The 19357-nt window shown below is 49.1% G+C and overlaps 2 protein-coding genes across 9 annotated transcripts; one reads left to right on the plus strand and one right to left on the minus strand.

Annotated features, from left to right (window-relative positions):
* Positions 1-765: 765 nt before the first annotated feature.
* LOC111857374 (bromodomain-containing protein 1-like) lies at positions 766-10437 on the minus strand. Of its 5 annotated transcripts, XM_072709961.1 has the most exons (13): positions 10105-10437; positions 7086-8459; positions 6805-6961; positions 6316-6447; positions 6053-6181; positions 5521-5833; positions 4880-5116; positions 4285-4776; positions 3892-4018; positions 3649-3782; positions 3065-3174; positions 2100-2254; positions 766-1997 (listed from the first exon to the last, which is right to left on the minus strand). In XM_072709961.1, exons 2-13 carry the CDS (start codon positions 8438-8440, stop codon positions 1847-1849), a joined length of 3492 nt encoding a protein of 1163 aa, XP_072566062.1. In that variant the 5' UTR covers positions 8441-8459; positions 10105-10437; the 3' UTR covers positions 766-1846. The 5 variants fall into 5 exon arrangements, with proteins under 5 accessions (XP_072566062.1, XP_023693966.1, XP_023693955.1 ...); XM_023838198.2 differs by lacking the exon at positions 3065-3174 and having other exon boundaries at positions 3649-3779; positions 10105-10436; XM_023838187.2 differs by lacking the exon at positions 3065-3174 and having other exon boundaries at positions 10105-10436.
* Positions 10438-10497: 60 nt separating this feature from the next.
* Positions 10498-18053, plus strand: zbed4 (zinc finger, BED-type containing 4). Of its 4 annotated transcripts, none has more exons than XM_023838124.2 (3): positions 10498-10532; positions 10915-11456; positions 13200-18053. In XM_023838124.2, exon 3 carries the CDS (start codon positions 13428-13430, stop codon positions 17241-17243), a length of 3816 nt encoding a protein of 1271 aa, XP_023693892.2. In that variant the 5' UTR covers positions 10498-10532; positions 10915-11456; positions 13200-13427; the 3' UTR covers positions 17244-18053. The 4 variants fall into 4 exon arrangements, with proteins under 4 accessions (XP_023693892.2, XP_023693884.2, XP_023693900.2 ...); XM_023838116.2 differs by lacking the exon at positions 10498-10532 and adding an exon at positions 10576-10676; XM_023838132.2 differs by lacking the exon at positions 10498-10532 and adding an exon at positions 11575-11751 and having other exon boundaries at positions 11305-11456.
* The last annotated feature ends 1304 nt before the right edge of the window (positions 18054-19357 follow it).

Raw genomic sequence — 19357 nt, forward strand, 5'->3', positions numbered from 1 at the left:
ATAGGGGGCCAGTGTCAACCCTTTCCCTTAACATTAACCTACGAAAAGGTCATAGAAAAAACTGTAGATTTATATTGAATAGTGAATAAACGGTAGTCAAAATAGTACGTCACTCTAGCTGCACCATGTTATAAGTTTTATAAGCACATAAGACACCCTACTTCATATACTTGACCAGAAAATTTGAGTCTGATTCTGAATGCAATTAAATATCAAAAGTGCAAGAGCGCCATCTAGTGGGTATTTTGGTCAATGACGGTAGAACAACCGCACCTTGATGATTTCTTAATGGTATACGAGTGCATCACCCGTAAAATTCCTGCCACACAATTGCCATGGTGATGATTAAATCCAGACCAGTTTTTTTTTTTTTTTTTTAAACTAATTTCCTATCATGGTGCTGAATGTTTGCCTAGCGCAGCTACATTACAGGAGCCTAAGGTCTAATTTGATCCTGTTTTCATAGCACACTGCAAACGTAGTAGGACGGCTGGATTTCATGGCAGTTTTTCTTTAAGTCATTGCAGTGTCATTTTATTTTGTGTGGCATCACGCAGGGGTCACACATAAATCTTAGCCATCACATGTGTAGGATTCATGGCAACAGGACATATAGCATACCAACAATGTAATCATTCCCAGCTACAGGGCTCAGGTGCCCCTTGTAATGCCACAAAAACTACAGGAATCATGGACCTACCGAAAGGAACAAGCAGTGGAACCAAACCGCGAAAAGCGGCAAACTTGTGACACAGTCCGCTCTGCTAGTGATTTATACCATTTTATTTTTCAGTGTATCCATTTAAAAAATAAAAATCTGATCCCTCCCCAGACCATCCCCATTACTTAATGCAGCTTTTTTTCTTAAAAAAAAAAAAAAAAAAAGTGAACAAAAAAATAAATCTAAGGATGTGTACATGACAACTGAAATAAAACTTCTAGCTTGCATCTAACCAGTGCTACCCAGGAACCAACTAAACATCACAAACTCTACATGCTCAACCATCAAATCACCAGATAACTTGCACACTGATTATAAAATAATAAAAGTTAGCTTTTAATGCACTAGATTTTATTACAATTTCTCTGGATATAAAATGCATATAACCCCACCCCTCACCCGTTCCACAAGCAGCCACACCAAAACAGTCTCAACATAGGTCCAAGAAATACAGTCAAACTAAACAGGTAAAAATGGAGAAAGAAACCACATAACCATGTAAAAAGAGTTTCACATCACGCAAACAAAACTGGGGGATTCTGGGCAGCAGGTACTTTTTGGTTTTATGGAAATGACACTTTGTCTGAAGAGCCCCTTCATGTTCCCCCTTAGGGATACTAATTGTACAGATATAGATTTATATGTATTTACAAAAAAACAGAAGTAGTAAAACTTAAAAAAAATAAAAAATAAAAAAACAAACAACTTTATATGGGGGGGGGGGGGCAACCATTAATGCTAGTTGTGGAGCGTTTATGTAGTTAAACTTCAATAACTTAAAGTTTTATGAAATACTGTATCGTTTTAGCCCTATCCGAGTCATTTGATTATTACTAGAACTGTACAACTTTTCATAGCACCAATAAAGTATAAATATTAAGAAATTTACAATACGAATTAAAAAAAAATCTACAGAATAAGTTAGTGTTGGAAATGTACAGGTATATACAGAGTTTTTTTTGTTTTAAATACACAGCTATGCACGGCAAACGTGAGTGTGGTCTGAGCCCTAGGCTCGGGCAGGAGGGGCCCGACATGGACCCAGCACTGGGCCAAATATTTCACGTCACCAGAGTAACAGTCTGGAGGAGTAGGGTGAGGCCCTGCGGATTTAGGCCGCACCACTCAGCCAGTAGGCAGCACCCCACCCGTGGCTCGTCCGAAGGCTTTCTGGACGGCCTTGCGGATGCTGGATGTACGACCCTCCATCAGCTTCACCATGTCCGTGGTCTTGTCGACTCCCAGTGGAGCCATCTTTGATTTAGGAAGCCATTGCCTGAAAACATCGGAAGTCCCAAGTCAGGCAGGTACCGTAGCGGATCGGAACGAAGTGAACGATTTGGGGAAGTGTCTGAAATGAAGGGGAAGCAGGGCTCACCAACTGCGCCTGTTGTCGAAGAAGAGGACGAGGAAGAGTTTCTCTTCGGACCTGTACTGCATCCGCTCTCCGGCTCGGAGCACGTCCAGTGGGGGTGTTGGGATGGAAACTCCATTGTGATTGCAGCCCCCCCGTGCCATCTTGGGGTCTATTATCTGGATGGAAACAGACGCATTGCGGTTGCCGGTTGAATTTCAGGTTAGCTGTGGCAAGAGGGCAAATGGGGTGAGGGGGGGCAGGGCGGGGACAGACTCCACAGCGAATGGAGGTGCGACACATTTGCCGCAGACACACACAAAACACACATGTAGGTTCTGGAGGTGAAGGTCTGTCAGGCTTGAGGTTTCTAAAGGGGATTTTCAAACGCAGAGTCATTATTTATGCCAGCATGGGGGAAACGCTGCCACCTACAGGATTCCCCCTAAACGACATGATCCTGTTCAAAAAGCCAAGCCAAAGGAGTTAATAATGCACTTTAAAAAGTCTCCGCTGTAGTAAACTCCACAGTAAAAATATTGTATGATCAGTAAGTTATAGCATGATACAAAAATAGTCACTTTTCTGCTTTAAGACTGCAGAACACGACACACAAACCAGAAACATGCAACTATGATATTTTGCTGGCTCATTCAGGGAACAATACCGTTCGAAAACAAAAGTTTCATGGTGAGAAGTTAGAGTCAGCTAAGCTTTAACAGTAACCCAAGGTCACTGCTGACTGAGCTGGGAAACCGGTTTATATTCCATGGTTCGGCTGAACCGGAAAAGTCTGGAGAATGGAGTGGGTGGGGAGAGGTTTAGAGAGGTGTGCCAGTTCCACACAGACAGTCAACACCCGTGTGTGTGTGTGTGTGTGTGTGTGTGTGTGTGTTGACCAGTCACGCACAGCTGGTGGAAAAGCAGGTGGGGGTGGGACAACATGAACTTTAAGACGCTCAGTCTCTTACACACATGCACACACTCACCAAGGCGGGGTAGGACGGATATCCACTACATTTTGCCCAAACTAGTTTTAGAGGTTCCAGTACAAGTGCTGCAGCGCTAGCAGGAATCCAAACATTGCTGCTGCCAACTTCTACGGAAGCAGGAATAACGACAGATCGAGTTACGAGGGGTCCACTGCAGAACACAGAGCAGAACACGCCCACATGACAGACAGGCACGCACAGGACAGGACAGCCGAACGCGTGAGCGGCGCCATCGCCATGGCGACACAGCACGAACCGATGCGGGGAACCAAACAAACAAGCAGCGACGGCAAACATGGGACGAGAACCTGACGGCCGGTGATGGACGGGACGGGAGATTCTAGCCCAGAGCATGCGACAAGTAAGCAAGCAGCGGCCTGTGGCCTACGGTACCGGAGCACAGCGCCACCCTGTGGCATGAGACGAACATGCCTCCCATGTCAGGGGCCGCTTAAGTCACATGCTCTGGCTAAAAACAAAAATCTTCAAATGAATGCAAGCAGTGACTCTGGCATGCCAACTTTAGGGTTAACAGATCAGTGGGGAAATGAATGGAAGGACCACGTGAAGGAGCCACTGACCAGCAGACGCCTTGGGGGTCTGACCCCCGCCGCCACCCTCGCTGCAGCCCACTGACTGCCTGTTGTCGTCCACTGTGTTCCTCCGCACGAGCGCAGGTTTGTTCTTGCCGCACTTTGACTGGAGAGTGAAACTGCTGCGGGTGACAAAACCCAGCAGTGAGCATGCAGTGCCAGCCCCTGGCCCCGCCCCTGCGATGTGGCCCCGCCCCTCACACCCATCCAGCAGCTCGCCCCGCGGCGTACCTGGCGCCACATGGCAGACTGCCGCTAGAGGAGATGCTGGACTCAGAGGCACACCTGCGTCGACGGTCCAGCTGCCTGCTGGGCACCGGCACCCTCTCCTGGTCGACGACAAAGCCGTTAGACAGCCCTGGAGGCGTGAGAGAAGAGCGTCAGCCGTCTGGCAGGCGTGTGACTGAGCTTCAGGAGAAACCACATTTCACGTTGCTTTGTTAGATCACCCAGCACCCAGACGTCCTGTATGACAGGCTTATGCTCCATCTATGTCATGGTTAATCGTTACGGTGTTCAGTGTCTTTACCATTAATCATACTGGAGCGACTCAGTGGCACAGCAGCAAAAAACCCACAAGCTACATTCGCTCCAGGAAACACTGGCCAAGGGGGCAGAATCTACCTGCGTCAAAGCGTTTCACGGGGGAGGGGTCCTCGGCCTCGCTGTCGCCGCTGGCGCTGCGCGTCCGCTTTCTGGGCTGCAGGAGGGTCTCTAGGCGAGGAAGCACCACAGACAGGAAGGTCTTGGTCCCCAGCTGTGGCGCCCCCTGCTGGCCATCGCCAGCCTTCGCCGACTTCTGCGGGCTCATGCTTTTGGACTTCCTGAAGAGCACGGAGGTGCGCCGGTTGACGGTGCAGGGGGGCTCGGCCGGCGAGGGCGCGCTCGCTGTGCCGACGTTGCCGTCTGGGAGCACTGGGTCAGGGGGGTGTCCGTTGAGCACCTCCCCGGGGGTCGGGCCGTCACAGTTCCGAGCGCCAAACTTCACATGTCTCTGACCCCTGCCATCGGGGTTGGGGTCGACAGGCCTGAGCGTGGGCGGCTCCGAGTCGCCATCTGAGTTCGGGGGGGGCAGCGAGTCGGACGGCTCCAGCTTCGGGGGCTGGGATTTGTCCCCTGTGAGGAGACAGGGATGTAGAATTAGAACTGTAGAATTTAGGATGTGTGACCACAGGACGTGCTCAGACTGGAACCTGCCAGGTCTGGAAAGAAGACGCACCGTCATCCTCGACAGCCCGGCCTGCTGGGTCCGGCTCCACCCCCGCCGGCTCCGAGGTCTCCCTGAGGCTGATTTCGTTGCGCACGTCAGCGATAGTCTTCTTCAGCAGCTTTAAGCGCCGACTGCGAGACGGGCACGATTTGATGGAGCGCGTCAAGTCCAGCATCTCCAGGAGCTCCTTCAGCTGCTCGTTCAGGGACATGTGCTCCCGAGTCACTGGGCTTAGTAGCCGGTCGACTGTGGGAGGAGCAGAATACAACTCAGGACTGGGCTGAGACCCAATGGCCATGTGGTTCGGTAAAGATCTCTGCACCTCAAAGCCCATTTAGATATTTATGTATTTAGAGAATGCAGGGAGCATTTGGAGATTGTGAGCCTTGCTGAGTAGCTCCTGTAGCTCAATACACAACGCAAAGGTTATGGGTTCAAATCCCAGGGAGCACACAAACTGTAACCCTCCCTTACTGTGTCACCTTGGAGAAATGGATCAGATATAATTTTGCTTGAGAGCCCAATACTGAAATCGTTCTGCTGACCTCGGGATTTGAACCAGCAACCCACCGATTACAGGCAGAGCGCCCTATCCCACTGAGCCACACATCACCACAGTTCTATCACAATGAGCAGATCCTCTGACTGACCGTCATCCCAGGAGAACGCTGCTTGCAGCTCCACCTTGGGCGGTTCTGGGAGATGCAGCCCGCTAGCATAGTCGAACCCAACACGCTCAGCATGCCGGCGTGTCTTCCTGAGCACGGCCCCGCCCTGGTCGCGGAGCCGCACCGCCGCCCGGTAGAAGATGGTGTCCTTGGCATTGTACTTCATGCAGTTGGACACGATGAGGTTGAAGTCGGCTTCGAACTCCTCCAGGCTCCTATAGCCCTGTGCGTTTATTCGCTTCCTCATGGTGGAGAAGTCCATGGGGTGCTTGATGTGGTCGAGGTAGTCTGGCACCTGAAAAGTCGCACAGCCTATGGTCAACCTGAAGGTTGTTGGTTCATACCCAAGACACTGCAGTACTTGTAACCAGCTTCCCCATAATTAGGCCGGAACAATATGCATTTGTACAAAGTAGAAGGAATCATGTCAGCGATCCCAAAAATGCAAGGATATCTGAAAGTCATGCGATCATGAAGCGATGTACAGACTCCAGAGCTGTTTTGCGCGACATACCTCCTTGATGCTGACAGGCTGGGTGAAGATCTTGGTGGGGTCTTTCTCCTGGAGCTGATCCAGGACAGAGCGCAGCAGGATGGCGAACGGAGTGAGCTGAACTTCCAGAGCTGTCTGCTGGAGCCTTATCTGCAGGGGGTCAGAGAGCGGGACGGATTCAAGACAGGCTCCCCCTCACCCATTTCCATGGCTCACACAACCATCATCCAGTAACAAAGCCGACCAGGGAGACCCAAAGGCAGTGGCCGGGGGCCCCAGCTCACCTCCTCCCTCTTGAGCTTCTCCCGCTTCCGGATGAGCTCCAGCAGCAGCCGGGCTCGTTCCAGATCATGGCGCAGCCGGTGCCAGTCCTTCAACTGCTCCTTCAGCACCTGGTTCCCCCTCTCAGTCTCCCTCTGAAAATGTAAGCGTGTTAAGACCCCGGGGCACATGCTGCCACCCCACTCAGCTGCCTGGGGAGGTGTCCTCACAGCTCAATGGAGTATAAATTATTCACCAGCTATATGCTCAGCACCAAGATGAAAATCTTACAAGAGCTAAGGGCAGCCCAAGAGAGCCTTCAAATAATAGAAGATGAAAGCCTGTCAACTCTACTTAAAGGCCTTTGGTAGGAGCAATACTTCCCCTGTAGAATGAAGCCCATTAACCCCGAGGCCTCAGCTGAAAGCGCCCTGCATCATCATCAGGGTTCACGACCAACATCCAGAGAGCAAGGGAGGGGTTTGGCTCCAAAGAACCGGGGAGGAACTCACCGGCTGTACTGCCTTCTGGGCCTGTGGGCCGGACAGCAGCCTGCGGAGAAGCGGCAGCCCATTTCGTGACTGCCTCTTCAACATCCAGTAGCTCAAGACCCTCTCCACAAACACCTTCTTCTTCTGGATGGAGACCTGATTCAGGATTGTGTTTAATCTGGACACAACGGGGAGACAGTCAGGGAGGCCTGAAGCACCCAGACAAACAAATACCAAGCTATACCAAAATGATTCATGTTAATCTCCTATATCCTGCAGGTGTGGCTAAAATTATGATCTACCTTTGGGGTGAAATGCTAGGCACTGAAAGTGCAGGGACAGCAGCCGTAGGTTTGGGTGGACTTTTCTTGGTCTTCTTCTTCTTCTGAGTCCCTTTCAACCTCACACTCCCAGCCATTCTGCTTTCCCGGCAGAGCCCGTTTTTGGTTTTGCAGTCTTCGTAGATGGTCAGGGGCCTCCTGACACAGCCGGAGGGGGTGTGCGCCTCACAGTAGGCCGTCTTCTTCACCGTGAAGGTGGCAGTGCCGCCATCGGACTCTGCCCCCTTCACGGGCTCCATTTTCATGTAGAGGCCGGCCTTCTGCGCACAGCTGACATGGAAGGCCATGTAGCAGTTGGCTCTGTGGCACTGTATACAGGCCCCCACACCCTTCTCCTTGCAGAGGTAGCAGGTGAGCTTCCAGCGGGCGGGAGGGATGTTCTTCACGCCGTCGATGGGCTCGATGAAAACCGTGTCGGAGAATCCCACCTCGGGGACCCAGAGGGCACAGACCACGTGACCCCAGCGGTCGTCGTCGGTCTTTTTGAGGGCGCCGCCCTTGTTGGGACACAGGATGCAGTCGACTGGCTGCGAAGGCGACTGCATGCACAGGCGGCACAGCCACTGGCCCTCGGGCACGTAGGGCACGCCGTAGCACTCCTGGTGCACAGCCATGTTGCACATGTCACAGAAGAGGATGACGTTGCTGTTCTGGCACTCGCCGTCCATGCAGATACAGCACACGGCGTCCTCGTCGATCAGCGGCTCCCCGTGGCCATGGCTCTCCAGGAACGACTCCTTCTCCAGGCGGTCCATGAGGAACTCAAAGACGTTGTGAGACACCGGGCTGAAACCCTCGCCGCGCCTCTTCTCGTTGACCAGGTCCAGCCATGCAAAGTCCTCCTCGTCCATGTCGTACTCCACCTCCTCATCCAGCTCCTCTGGGGTCTTCTCCACATAGGTGTAGTAGGTGGGAGGCCGGCGGGGCACCACAGGTAGGTTGTACTCCACCGTGCGGATCTTAGGCTCCTTCAGGGTTCCTCCCGGTGCCTGGGTGCCCGGCGAGGCGGTGAGGGCCGCACTCTTCTTCTGCTGGCTGTTCTTCAGTCTGACGGACCGTACAAGGGCCTGCTGCGGCTTCTCGCTGTTCTCCTTGTTGCTGTTGCACTCGACGATCTCCTGGGCGGTGGCGTCGTCGTCCGAGATGATCTCCAGCTTGTCGAAGATGCTGATCCTGTGGACGCGGCCATCGATCTCCAACTCTACCATGCGCTGCGCTTGAGCGTATGTCAGCGTCTCGCGGTTGGGCGACGGCTTGATGGGGGACGCCGCGCGCCTGGACACGGGCGTCCGCTGTAGCTTCGCTTTTCTCTTCATCGTCCGATTCCTATAAAACCTGCCAGAAAGACAGAGACACTCAGGAGGATATCCAGATAGATTCAGGACAATTAAGAGGAAAAGAAAATACAGACGCTCTTCATTTCATGACGACTCAACTTGCAATATTTCCGACTTTAAGATGTACATTGGTTAGCCATCAAATTTCGATCTGCTTTCTAGCTAGTAATGCTTTCTACTGATGCCTGGCAAGTGGCAGCACCGACCCAGCCATGCTTCCAGTCTCCGCAGCGATCACAAACACGCCTCACAGTGTTTAACAAGTATTGTACGATGTTTACCTGTGAATTATCATATATTCCACTTGTGGTGATCAGAACATGGAGTAGCACCGTATGCAAAGACAACAGTACAAGGATACCACACCCAACATACAAGTGTGATGTGTTGGCTTAATGGTTAGGGAAACGCACTTGTAATTGAAGTCTGAAAGAGCGCTGGTTCGAATCCCCGATCAGCAAGGCACCACTGAGGCACCCTGAGCATATGGCTTAAATGTAGAGGACACATTTCGTTGTGGTGTGTCAACACTTATCACCAAATTCTAAACATGATTTTATTCACTTCATTGCTCAGAATCTAAATATATCAACTAAACTAAATCTATCCTAATTATATGGTTCCAAGCTTTATACGGTTCTTTCACTTCTAGGTACAATAATACAAAGCAGAAACACACACTTCAATGGCATTTATTAATCATTTCTAGTAAAGAGGTGTCACAGCTTGATTGGGAAATAAATCAGGGCAGATCAGACTGGAAGTAAAATGACTTCACAAATCTGCAGAAAAATCACTACAGCAAATGTAAGCAGATCAATTTGCAAAGACTGCAGGTGCTTTAGTACACTGTCCAGCACACAGTGCAGGAGTGCAGTGGTTAGGGACAGGGTCGACTCTTTCACGGCCCAGGATGGAATCTGCTCTTGTGCCATTCAGCAGGTTACAATGGCAAGACTTATTTACTTAGTTACTCCAACAGTGACGACTGATGGCAGCTCCGGAAGTCACGAGCACGGCTTTCCAGCATGGCACACACAAGCACCACGGAGATCAGACGGCAGGCACGAGCGACAGGATGGTGCCGGGGGCCATTTCACTCCCCGGGGGGGGAGGGGGTCCAGCTAACCGTCCACCTAAAACAATGATGAACGTGAACCACACACGTGACGGGTCTCCGAGAAAACTCGGGGATCACTGGTGTAAGGTGATTTTGTTCTTCTAGTTCTGGTGGAAAACCGCACAGCCCCCAAATAAGGCGGCACAAAACGAGCCAAAGCGTCCCGGCTCGGAGGTCTTTCTGCGGCTCGGCGTCACTGTGCATGGGGGCACAGAGGAGCCGTGTTCTCTGCCCCCACCCCCAAGCGGATCTCTTTCTCTGCCAGCAGACCTCTTTCCCCCCGCCCCCCTCCCGGATAACCATCCCTCCCTGCGTGCCATTGTGGGCCACCAGCGGCCATCCCAGGCATAGGGCTGCGACGCCGGGCCAGTCTCATAACAATAAAGCCAAGAAAATGCAAACATGGCGTCCAGCAAAACAAGAATCAGAGTCAATAGAAAAAAAGAAGAAGCGGCGCTTCCACTTCCCCTCCCCCCGCAAGGCGCATGTTGGATCCCTTTGTTTATACACTTATGATACTTGCCTGTGCTTGTCGAGCGAATCGTGGAGCGCACACCCCTCGCCCCCACAGCTTTCTGTTAGACCAGGGCAGCGCTGAGGGGAGCAATGGCGGCGCGGCCTGCCCAAACGGCTGCGATCCCGCGCGGTCTTCTCATCCAACGGACGTCGCTCGGCTCTCAGGCGCGGGTTCGGGCTCTGGAGGTATCCGGGGGCGTCCGTTCGGACCGCACGGCCTCGGTACTGGGGTCTACCCTCGTCATAAAAATAGACCGTGCAACAACCGAAAGGTCCGGATTCTCATCACGAAGCCCGTCTCTCTCGCTCGCTCTCTTTCTCCCTCCCCCAGCAACAATGCGGTTACACCGGAGGCCCCGCCCGCCGTGCGCCATCGCACGCATGGCGTAATTACGCATAGAGGGCGTGGCGGGCGACCCGGAAGTGGCTAAAACCGTAAGACTCAAGTGAATTCGTCTCATTCTGTATCGGTGTTGGTATCATTTAACCATTAACAAAAATATCTTATGCGGCCCAATTAGCAGCACAATTCTATAAGCCAATTTAGTTGGACTAAATATTGAGCTGATTAAATAACGGGTAGGCAAAAACTCTTTTATTGGAGTAACTACACGTACAGCTGTACGAACTGAATATAATAAAACTGTTTAGCTATGCTTGTTTTTCAGGTAAATAAATGCACTTGATTTACAGCATATAAAACATTGTCTTTTCAGTCGGAGTGCCTTTGACGTGAAATTTAAGCGCACTTTCCCACGACAATGTACTGTACTTTAGGTACTAAAAACGGTACTTTCTCTTTTCCATTTATTTCCAGTCAGGTACCAGTACCAAACCAGCTGGGGCACTCTTGATTTGACCCACCCATAATGGCGTTCGCCCAGCCCCTGAAAGAGCCCCTCCAGGTCAAGAAACCCCGTGTGTGAAGGTTTAAATTAAACCATACTGATAAGATACTTCAAAAGCATAGCGTGGTTGTACTCATTTGTGTCGGTATTTCGGTGATCAAATTGCCTCCAATAAAAATGCTGGATGGATGTGACGGACGTTATCGACCTATTCACGCTCAGAGCGATGTCGGCACACGGAGGACTCGCCGCTGACGGGAAATACGGCGAGGGCGGTTGTGTTTTCCTTCTTACGGCCACGACGTCGCCATCTTGGGGCCCGTGAGCCGCGTGACGTCAGACAGCGGCGCGCGCCGCTGCTGCTTCCGGCCCGAGCTCCCATGGAGCCTCCTGCTCTCCGATGTTAACGTGCGGAACAAAAGCGCCGATCCCGGAGATCAAGCGAATACTTCGCACAACTTTAACCGTTTAGCTCCCGAAACCGGCCGAACACAAACCTCGGGGCTGACAGGTATGTGCGCCGCGATCTGCCGGATCGCCCTCAAAGGGTTAAACAGTTTAAACACACAAGGGCCGCTTTTGGTCGATCCGGTTCTCCGACTGATTCTCCTTTACACCTCCGCTGCCAGGATCCGGTTCTGCTCCGCCAGGTCGAGTTCTTTGCGCTGGCCTACCGTGGCAGTGAATTCACAGAAAGGGTGTAGGATTACCGCGATCTTTTTCACCTTATGGAACTGGAAATGTCAATCTGATGCCTGATGCGCACCCGAAATGTACCTAACTGTCGGAGTACCGAGGACAACAAGGTAGATTATTAGTAACATCTGCCTAGTCATCTGATTTGTTTGTTTTTATTTTCGCTTTAATGTAAATGGTGTCGACTAATGTAACTAAGTCGACCTTTCACTGGTTTGTGTTAGTTTCTAACCATGTAAAGTACTGCACGCGCAGTCGGCTGAGATGGGGACTACTGTTTGCGGTGTATTGTTAAATTACGCTGCTTTTGACCCATGCCTAAAGGGTCCGGGGTTAAAAATAGCTCCGTCTTTAAGGAGCGTTTGTCCAGTGTCACGGCGATCGCGGTTTTCCAGCTGTCCGACCTGTCGCCTTTGGTCCCCACAATAACGCCAATTTTCTCACCCGACCGTGTTGTGTTGGACATTTCTCCCGACTCCTTTTTAACTATAGAAAACTTCACGATGTGGGTAGTCAGCCTGCTCGAAGGATACATTGCATCCTGTGCTGACCAGTCCTTTCAGTTAGCCGTGTAGATTAGGATGGAGACACCATACGGATCAATAGCAGGGTAAACCACACATTCTCTTTTATTACACAGCCCTTGCTTTGTATTCTAAGCGCTTCTGTGCAGTTTCCGGGTGATTTTCGGAATGTATGCATGAAAGTGGATTTTTTTTTCCCTTTTCTTTATAGCAAGACCACGACAGCGACAGATCGCGGCCATACGCTGCGCTAGATGGCCGCCTTTGTCTTTACGTTGTTTTGTACACAATGCAGTTATAATAGCAGGGCTTTCGGTACGTGTCTGGCCGCCCGCGGTGTGCGCTCACCTTGCGCCTCTGTCCGCAGGGCTGTATTCCCGAACCCTGCCATTCGGCGATCCACCGTTATTCCCACGGTTGGTTACGAAAGTTACGCAGGTCTGTTGCGCAGGGCATTTCATTGATGGATATTGTTGAGCATGTTGACGTCTCTGCGTGAACTCGACTACGTTTCTGCTTCAGCCTCACGACAGTCTGACATTTGTAACTGCATCGCAAATATCAGTCTCATCAGTGTTAACACTAACAAATGTCACTTTAAATAGTTCCTCAGTCTTCCGCTTAATTTGATCATTATCCTGATAACCTCTTTCGTGTCTTACATCAAATACATTGTGCAACCTTTTGTAGCAGGAATTGAGTTTAATGGTTCGTTTTGCGTGCAGTGTCCTTTTTCTTATGTAGACTTAGATCTTATCTTTACCAAGTGTGGTTAATGAAGCTTTGGTCAACTTACTATAGCATATACAGTACCAGAAAAATATAGTATTCCAGATAATTCTCAGTCCAGGTTCATTATTTACATGTTGTTACTTCTGCCAGGACAATGAATGAAGTGTCTTTTGTTGGTATTTACAAAAACTTGTGTTATTGTCATTATGTATATTCATTTCAGGAATACCTATATTCTTATTACTTATTATTGTGCTGTAAAATGTTTGAGTAACGTTTATTTTCTTTTTTTCTCTTGCCAGACTTCATGACTCCCATAAGCAGACCCATGATTTATGAATGTTTTTCCTTTTATTGGAGAACTAAACAGACGTAGACTTTCTGCATCTGTTTGGTAGGACGCTGAACTGCGCGGAGCACTGCAGTGGTGGCTGACACAGATGTGCAGAGCTCACCAATGAATTCCAATCACTTGCCCAGCAGGTTTTAACAGAACACACAATTCCCGGGCAGAATTTTAGTCTGCCATCATGGACGGTGAGGAAGGCCTCTCACACAGCAGTGATGATGGAGGCCCGGAACAAAGTGACTGTGTGGAAAAAGGCAAAAAACTAGAGGCCAAAGGAACCTGCCTGAAAATCGAGGGCCAAGATGGTTATGTGTTCAAATCCTACAGCATTAATCCTCAGACTGTGGATGTGAAGTCCATCTCCAGGTCTTCAAAGACACTGGGTAAAAAATTATCCTTGGGGTCCTCTTCTACTAAGAGGACACCAAAAGGAAAGTCTACTCAGGTTTATGAACAAGTGTCAGAACCCTCCGCAGGACCTGAACAGCCATTTCCTGGAGACAGCCATGATAATCTGGAGGATTCCCCAAACTCTCCAGCCTCTACCAATATAAGGCAAAGTACAGATTGTTCGTCCAAGACGGAAAAGAAAAATAAACCTCCAGAAAGTGAAAAAAACCTACATATCAAAGATGAGGAACCAAATGCTTTGGATGAGGGCATCCAAGAAGATGAAATTCTAGCCTTTGATAACGCAGTAGGACATTTTGCTACCAGGGATAATGAGGATTACAGTAGCTTGCTAAGCGGCACGCTCTACGATGTGGCAATGGATGCTGTGACACAAAGCCTCCTGTCCTCCATGAGAAATTCAGTTAACCCTCGGAAAAAGTCCCCTGCTTGGAACCATTTTTTCATATCGCCTCGAGATGGTACTAAGGCAATATGCATGTACTGTCTGAAAGAGTTTAGTCGAGGCAAGAACGAAAAAGACCTTAGCACCAGTTGCCTGATGCGACACGTGCGACGGGCTCACCCCACTGCACTGTTGCAGGAGAGTGAGTTCCCCTCTGGCAGTTTCACCAGCTCTCTATCTTCCTCTTTAATAGCGCCCATGAACTCGCCAGATAAAAGGGAACTGGCAGCTATAGAAACTCCGGCAGTGCAGAAAAGCATCTCCATATCTGCCTCCTCTTCGGACGTCACAGACGCCGTACCCAAAGAGGTGCCCCCAGTAGCACCAAAATCAGATAAGTACACCAAAAACAACGGTGCGGCTTCTTCTGTACATTCCAGTGCAAACCATGCCGAGGATACCATGGACGGTCCGTCAGAACGTGTTCACACGACTCCCAAAAGCTCAAATTCCCGGAGAAGGTCTGCAGTATGGAAACACTTTTACCTGTCCCCAGCGGACAGCTCGAAGGCAGTGTGCATACACTGCATGAATGAGTTCAGTCGAGGCAAGAACGGGAAAGACCTGGGGACAAGCTGTCTGATTCGACACATGTGGCGGGCCCACAGAGACATTGTTGTAGAAGAAAATAGTCGAGGCTCAAACATTCCACCTCCATATACCGCTCCGCCCACTCTTCTGCCACGTTTTTCTTTGCAGGACGTGGGTGAGATGAGAAAAGAACCTTCTGTGTCTTCCTCTCCTGAAACAATGTCTGACGAGGTGCCCTTAAATTTTACAGAGAGCGTTGACATGAAAGAGGACTCGAACGATGCGTCATATCAGTCAGGCCAAGAGCAAGAGTCTTCAGTTGATGTGTCAGCTGGGCAAAAAGGTGACAAAGATCTGCCACTGAGCTCCTCACCAGATGATAGTTCAGAAGGCCCAAGTCTCGTTCAAAATCTCAGTTCTGTTTTCCAGCAAAACAAAAAAATCATGAAACGGGTAAAATCGGAGGTCTGGCACCATTTCATCGTCTCGCCAGTCGACCAGCTGAAAGCACTGTGTCGATACTGCCCATGCGTCATCAGCAGAGGGAAACGCGGCGACTTTGGGACGAGTTGTTTGATGAGACACCTGATGAGGCGCCATTCTGATGTTCTCAAAGAGCAGAACAGCACGTATGGCAAAACGTCTTCGCCTCATTCTCCGTATGCCACCCTCGCGACTCCTGAAGCACCGTCCTCTAAAACCAGCAGCAATCCCACCGAGAAGAAGCCACAGACCTTGCCTGTTTTTAGCAAAAAGACTTCGAAGTTATGGAATCATTTTTCTATTTCTGCCGCAGATCCCACAAAAGTGGTTTGTTTGCACTGTAACCGCACGATAAGCAGGGGGAAAAAGACCACAAACCTTGGCACCAGCTGCTTATTCAGGCACATGCAGAGATTTCACGGCAGCGTTCTTGAAAGTAACGGCGGTATCTCAGGTGTTGTCTCCTCTGCTGACACCAAGGTGAAACAAGAACTCATGGACACCTCCCCATATGAGGAAAACAAGGAAAGGTTTGACGAGTACCACCCGGTGGCCAAAAAAATCACCAGGCTTGTTGCGGAAATGCTGGCATTAGACCTTCAGCCCTCAGCCCTGGTTGAGAATGTTGGATTGAACCGATTGCTGGAATATCTTCAGCCACAGTACTCTCTGCCCTCTCCATCTTATTTTACAAGCGCCGCCATACCAGAAATGTATGAGAGGGTGAAGGAGGTTGTTGGCACACACATGAAAGAAGCTGAGGGTGAGATTGTCCATTTTACCACAAGCATCTGGGTCAGCAGCCAGACTCGAGAATACCTTATTCTGACCGCACATTGGGTGACTTACGAGTCGTGCGTTCGACCTCAGGGCCAGGACTTCCACTGCTCTGCCCTCCTCGGTGTTTCTCAGATCGACTGTGATTACGATGTATCAAGCATCCAGAAGCAGCTTGAGTACCTCTGGGACACGTGGATCACCTCTTCAGGTCTGAAAATCGGGTACGTTGTGACTGATAACCCAAGCCTTAGGAATGCACTGGATGACAGCAGTCATGCCACGGTGCAGTGTTTTGGCCATGCCATTGACCTCATTGTAAGTGAGGCCCTGAAGAGCCAAAGGATGGTTCAGAACCTGCTGAGCATCGCCCGGAAGATCTGCGAACGTATCCATCGCTCAGCAAAGGCTAAGGATAAGCTGGCTGAGTTACAGAAATTGCACCAGTTACCAGAGAACCAGCTGGTTCAGGATATTCCCTCCAAATGGAAAACGTCCTTTTACATGCTGGAGCGGCTAGTGGAACAAAAGAAGGCAATTGACGAAATGTCTATCGAGTGTAACTTCAGGGAACTGATCAGCTGTGACCAGTGGGAGGTGGTACAGTCCATATGCAATGCTTTGAAGCCTTTCGAGGTGGCCAGCAGGGAGATGAGCAATCGGACAGCCACCCTCGGCCAGGTCATACCGCTCATTCACATCCTCAACCGGAAGATCGACTTGCTCTTCGATGAGACCATGGGCATCGACAATATGCTCAAGTCCCTGAAGGAAGCCATGGTGAGTCAGATGTCTTCAACACTTCATGACGCGAGGTACATGTGGGCCACGATGCTGGACCCTCGGTACAAAACAACCCTGTTCACAGTGGAGGAGGCGGAGCAGTGCAAGCAAGACCTCATCCGGGAACTTGAGGAGTCACTATCTACCTCAGCTGAGACCAAGAGTTTCCTTTCAAATGGATGCAGCGATGCCCCCGCTACATCCAGCAGCACTCAGTCAAACAAGGACAACCTCTGGGCCCTCATGGATGACATCAGGAATAAAATCAAGCAGGAAGAACGACCAAAATCCTCAGAGCTGGCAGTGCTGGAGTACCTAGAGGAAGAGATACTCGATCAAAGCTGTGATCCTCTCGATTACTGGAACCTGAAGAAGTTCCTGTGGCCAGACCTTGCCAAAGTGGCGGTCCGCTATGTGGGCTGCCCACCTACCATTGTCCCGGCAGAGACCCTGCTCAGCACAGCTAGCACAAATTTTGCTCTGAATCAATCCAGGCCTTTGCTGGAAAACCTGGAGAAGCTGATGTTTCTAAAGGTCAACCTTCCCCTGATTTACTTTCAGTACTGAATTAAAGAGGAGTTGAATCCTCTGGGCCCGTATTTCAGAGTCTGATTGGCTCTGGTTAAGAAAATGACTGTGTAGGTCTGTGACCTACCCCCTTACTCTACCCTAGTTTGGGTGATTTACTCAGTGGGCACCACACATTAATCGGATTCAGTGGAATGGAACCTTTTTATGTACTACTGTATAAACCTATGACATTGTGGTTATTGTGTCAGGGACAACAGAGATCCAGCTCTCGAATGAGTTGAACACTTGTTGCTGTATTTTTCTTTTTTTATTCTTTCGTGATGGTCTCTCTCCCCCCCCCCCTCCCTTGTGCCTTACACAAACTACTTCAGGTCAAAATGCTGTAAATACGTAACTGATGTTTCAGCCAAGTGATGGTCTTTAAACTTAAAGTGATTGTGTGTTAGGGACTAGATGCTAATTTTTATAAGTGATAGCCGAAAATGAAATGCTGTGAATGAAAGATATTTATAGAAATTATTTAATTTTCTCATTGTGACGTTGTCACTTATGGTACGGTCAGATAGAACCAGGTTTTTTTTTTTTTACTGAAAATGTTTCTAGAAAGGACTGTAAAAAACTGCTGTAGTCACTATATGAGCAAACTGTATGAAATCACCTTTATCTCTTAAGCACAAACGTATATCTACTTTTGAGGGATTTTGGGCCATTGTTTAAAAATAAAGAGTACTGTACATTTATAAATACAAATTTCCATACAGATTTTGATAATTATGTAAGCTTTGAGACTGGAACCATACTAATTTTGTGGTAAATTGTAAATTAAAAAGAAAATGTTTTCCATCATTTGTGTGGTTTGTATTGTGTATTTATTTTGTTGGATGAGGTGTTTGTTGGAACTGAGACTAATTTAATACTTTGACAAGACAGATTTAATTCTACTATTACAATATATAGTTACTATTGCATTACACTTTGCTGGAGTTATTGTTGGCTGAATTGTTATAAATTTACAGGAGCTGGTTGATTTGTATTGACTAATCAGTGGGTAAAAATGGCTTGTGACAAGTAATCATTTAAATATTCTTGTGTCTCAATAGGGGCTTGTCAGGACAGAAACGATCTTGAAACAGGACAGTATCGTCAGAAGATATGTCTTATATACGCAAGTGCACTGATTTATAACATTTCATTTTTGTTGACCCGTCCTTTGATATGGTTTTATTTTCAGAGCTGTCATTCTCGCCGTATGATTGTATGGCTGTCAGAGATTTCTGTTTATTTGCAGCTTGCTTCATGGTGTCAAGTTTGTTCTTTTTTTGGAAAAACAAACATGCCATCTACTGGATGTTTGTGAATGTCATCATCTAAGCTTACAGGAAATTAAATCTGAAATGCACTGGCAGTCGGACACGTCTGTGCCGCCAATAGACCAATCAGTTTCTGATTCGAAAGCCATTACTTATAAAAATGCTGTTGACTAAATATTAAATTTATTGGTGTAAATCTGAGGCCGGAAATTGACTGAGAACTATACTCGTTATTTAAAGCCACGGACTTGCCCGGCGACAGAATCAGATGATCCGTGAGAATATCCTTGTGAGACATTTCTCACACGGTGAGAGTTGTGTGAGAGTACGGTCAGTGTAAGGCACGCCAGAGTGAATTTGCGAGTCCAGTCTCATCTGAGCCAACTTGACAGTTCCTCCTGAAGTGAGGTCCAGAGTCACAGGTTCTTATTGTATCAGGCTGCCTTGCAATCTCCGTCTCCATCTAATCTCCATAAACAAGGACCAAAGCTGTTGCACTGCATAACAGTGTATGCAGCAATGGATTATTGTGGTGATGCTTGTTTTGGGGTCTCCGTTCTGTGAGATTCCCTTAATAGAGATTCTGTGGGGCTGGTTTGAGTGCAACAGCTCTAAATCCATCAAACTCTGCTGCTCCCATCGAGTCTGAATCACCTTGCCTGCCTTCGAGGTTTACAGAGGCTGTGCCATGGCAACGGCTGGTGCCGCTGTAACCAAGGGCGCCAATGCAGGGTCTGCCTGCAGCAGTAGTAGAGGCTTCGGTAATGAGAGGAGTAGTGTCCTCTCACTGGGCTTAACTGAGAGGCATCTGAGCTCATTGGTTTGAAAGCCACACAAGGT

This window comes from Paramormyrops kingsleyae, chromosome 3 (genome assembly GCF_048594095.1).
Source record: "Paramormyrops kingsleyae isolate MSU_618 chromosome 3, PKINGS_0.4, whole genome shotgun sequence".
NCBI lineage: Eukaryota > Metazoa > Chordata > Actinopteri > Osteoglossiformes > Mormyridae > Paramormyrops > Paramormyrops kingsleyae.

Excerpts from the sequence above, each read along its gene's own strand:
- LOC111857374 (XM_072709961.1), bottom strand. The coding sequence starts at position 8,440 with ATGAAGAGAAAAGCGAAGCTACAGCGGACGCCCGTGTCCAGGCGCGCG. Across the intron at positions 6,182-6,315 it reads AGAAGCTCAAGAGGGAGGAG|ATAAGGCTCCAGCAGACAGC; the intron begins GTGAGCTGGGGC and ends GACCCCCTGCAG. Across the intron at positions 5,834-6,052 it reads AGCCTGTCAGCATCAAGGAG|GTGCCAGACTACCTCGACCA; the intron begins GTATGTCGCGCA and ends GCGACTTTTCAG.
- zbed4 (XM_023838124.2), top strand. The coding sequence starts at position 13,428 with ATGGACGGTGAGGAAGGCCTCTCACACAGCAGTGATGATGGAGGCCCG.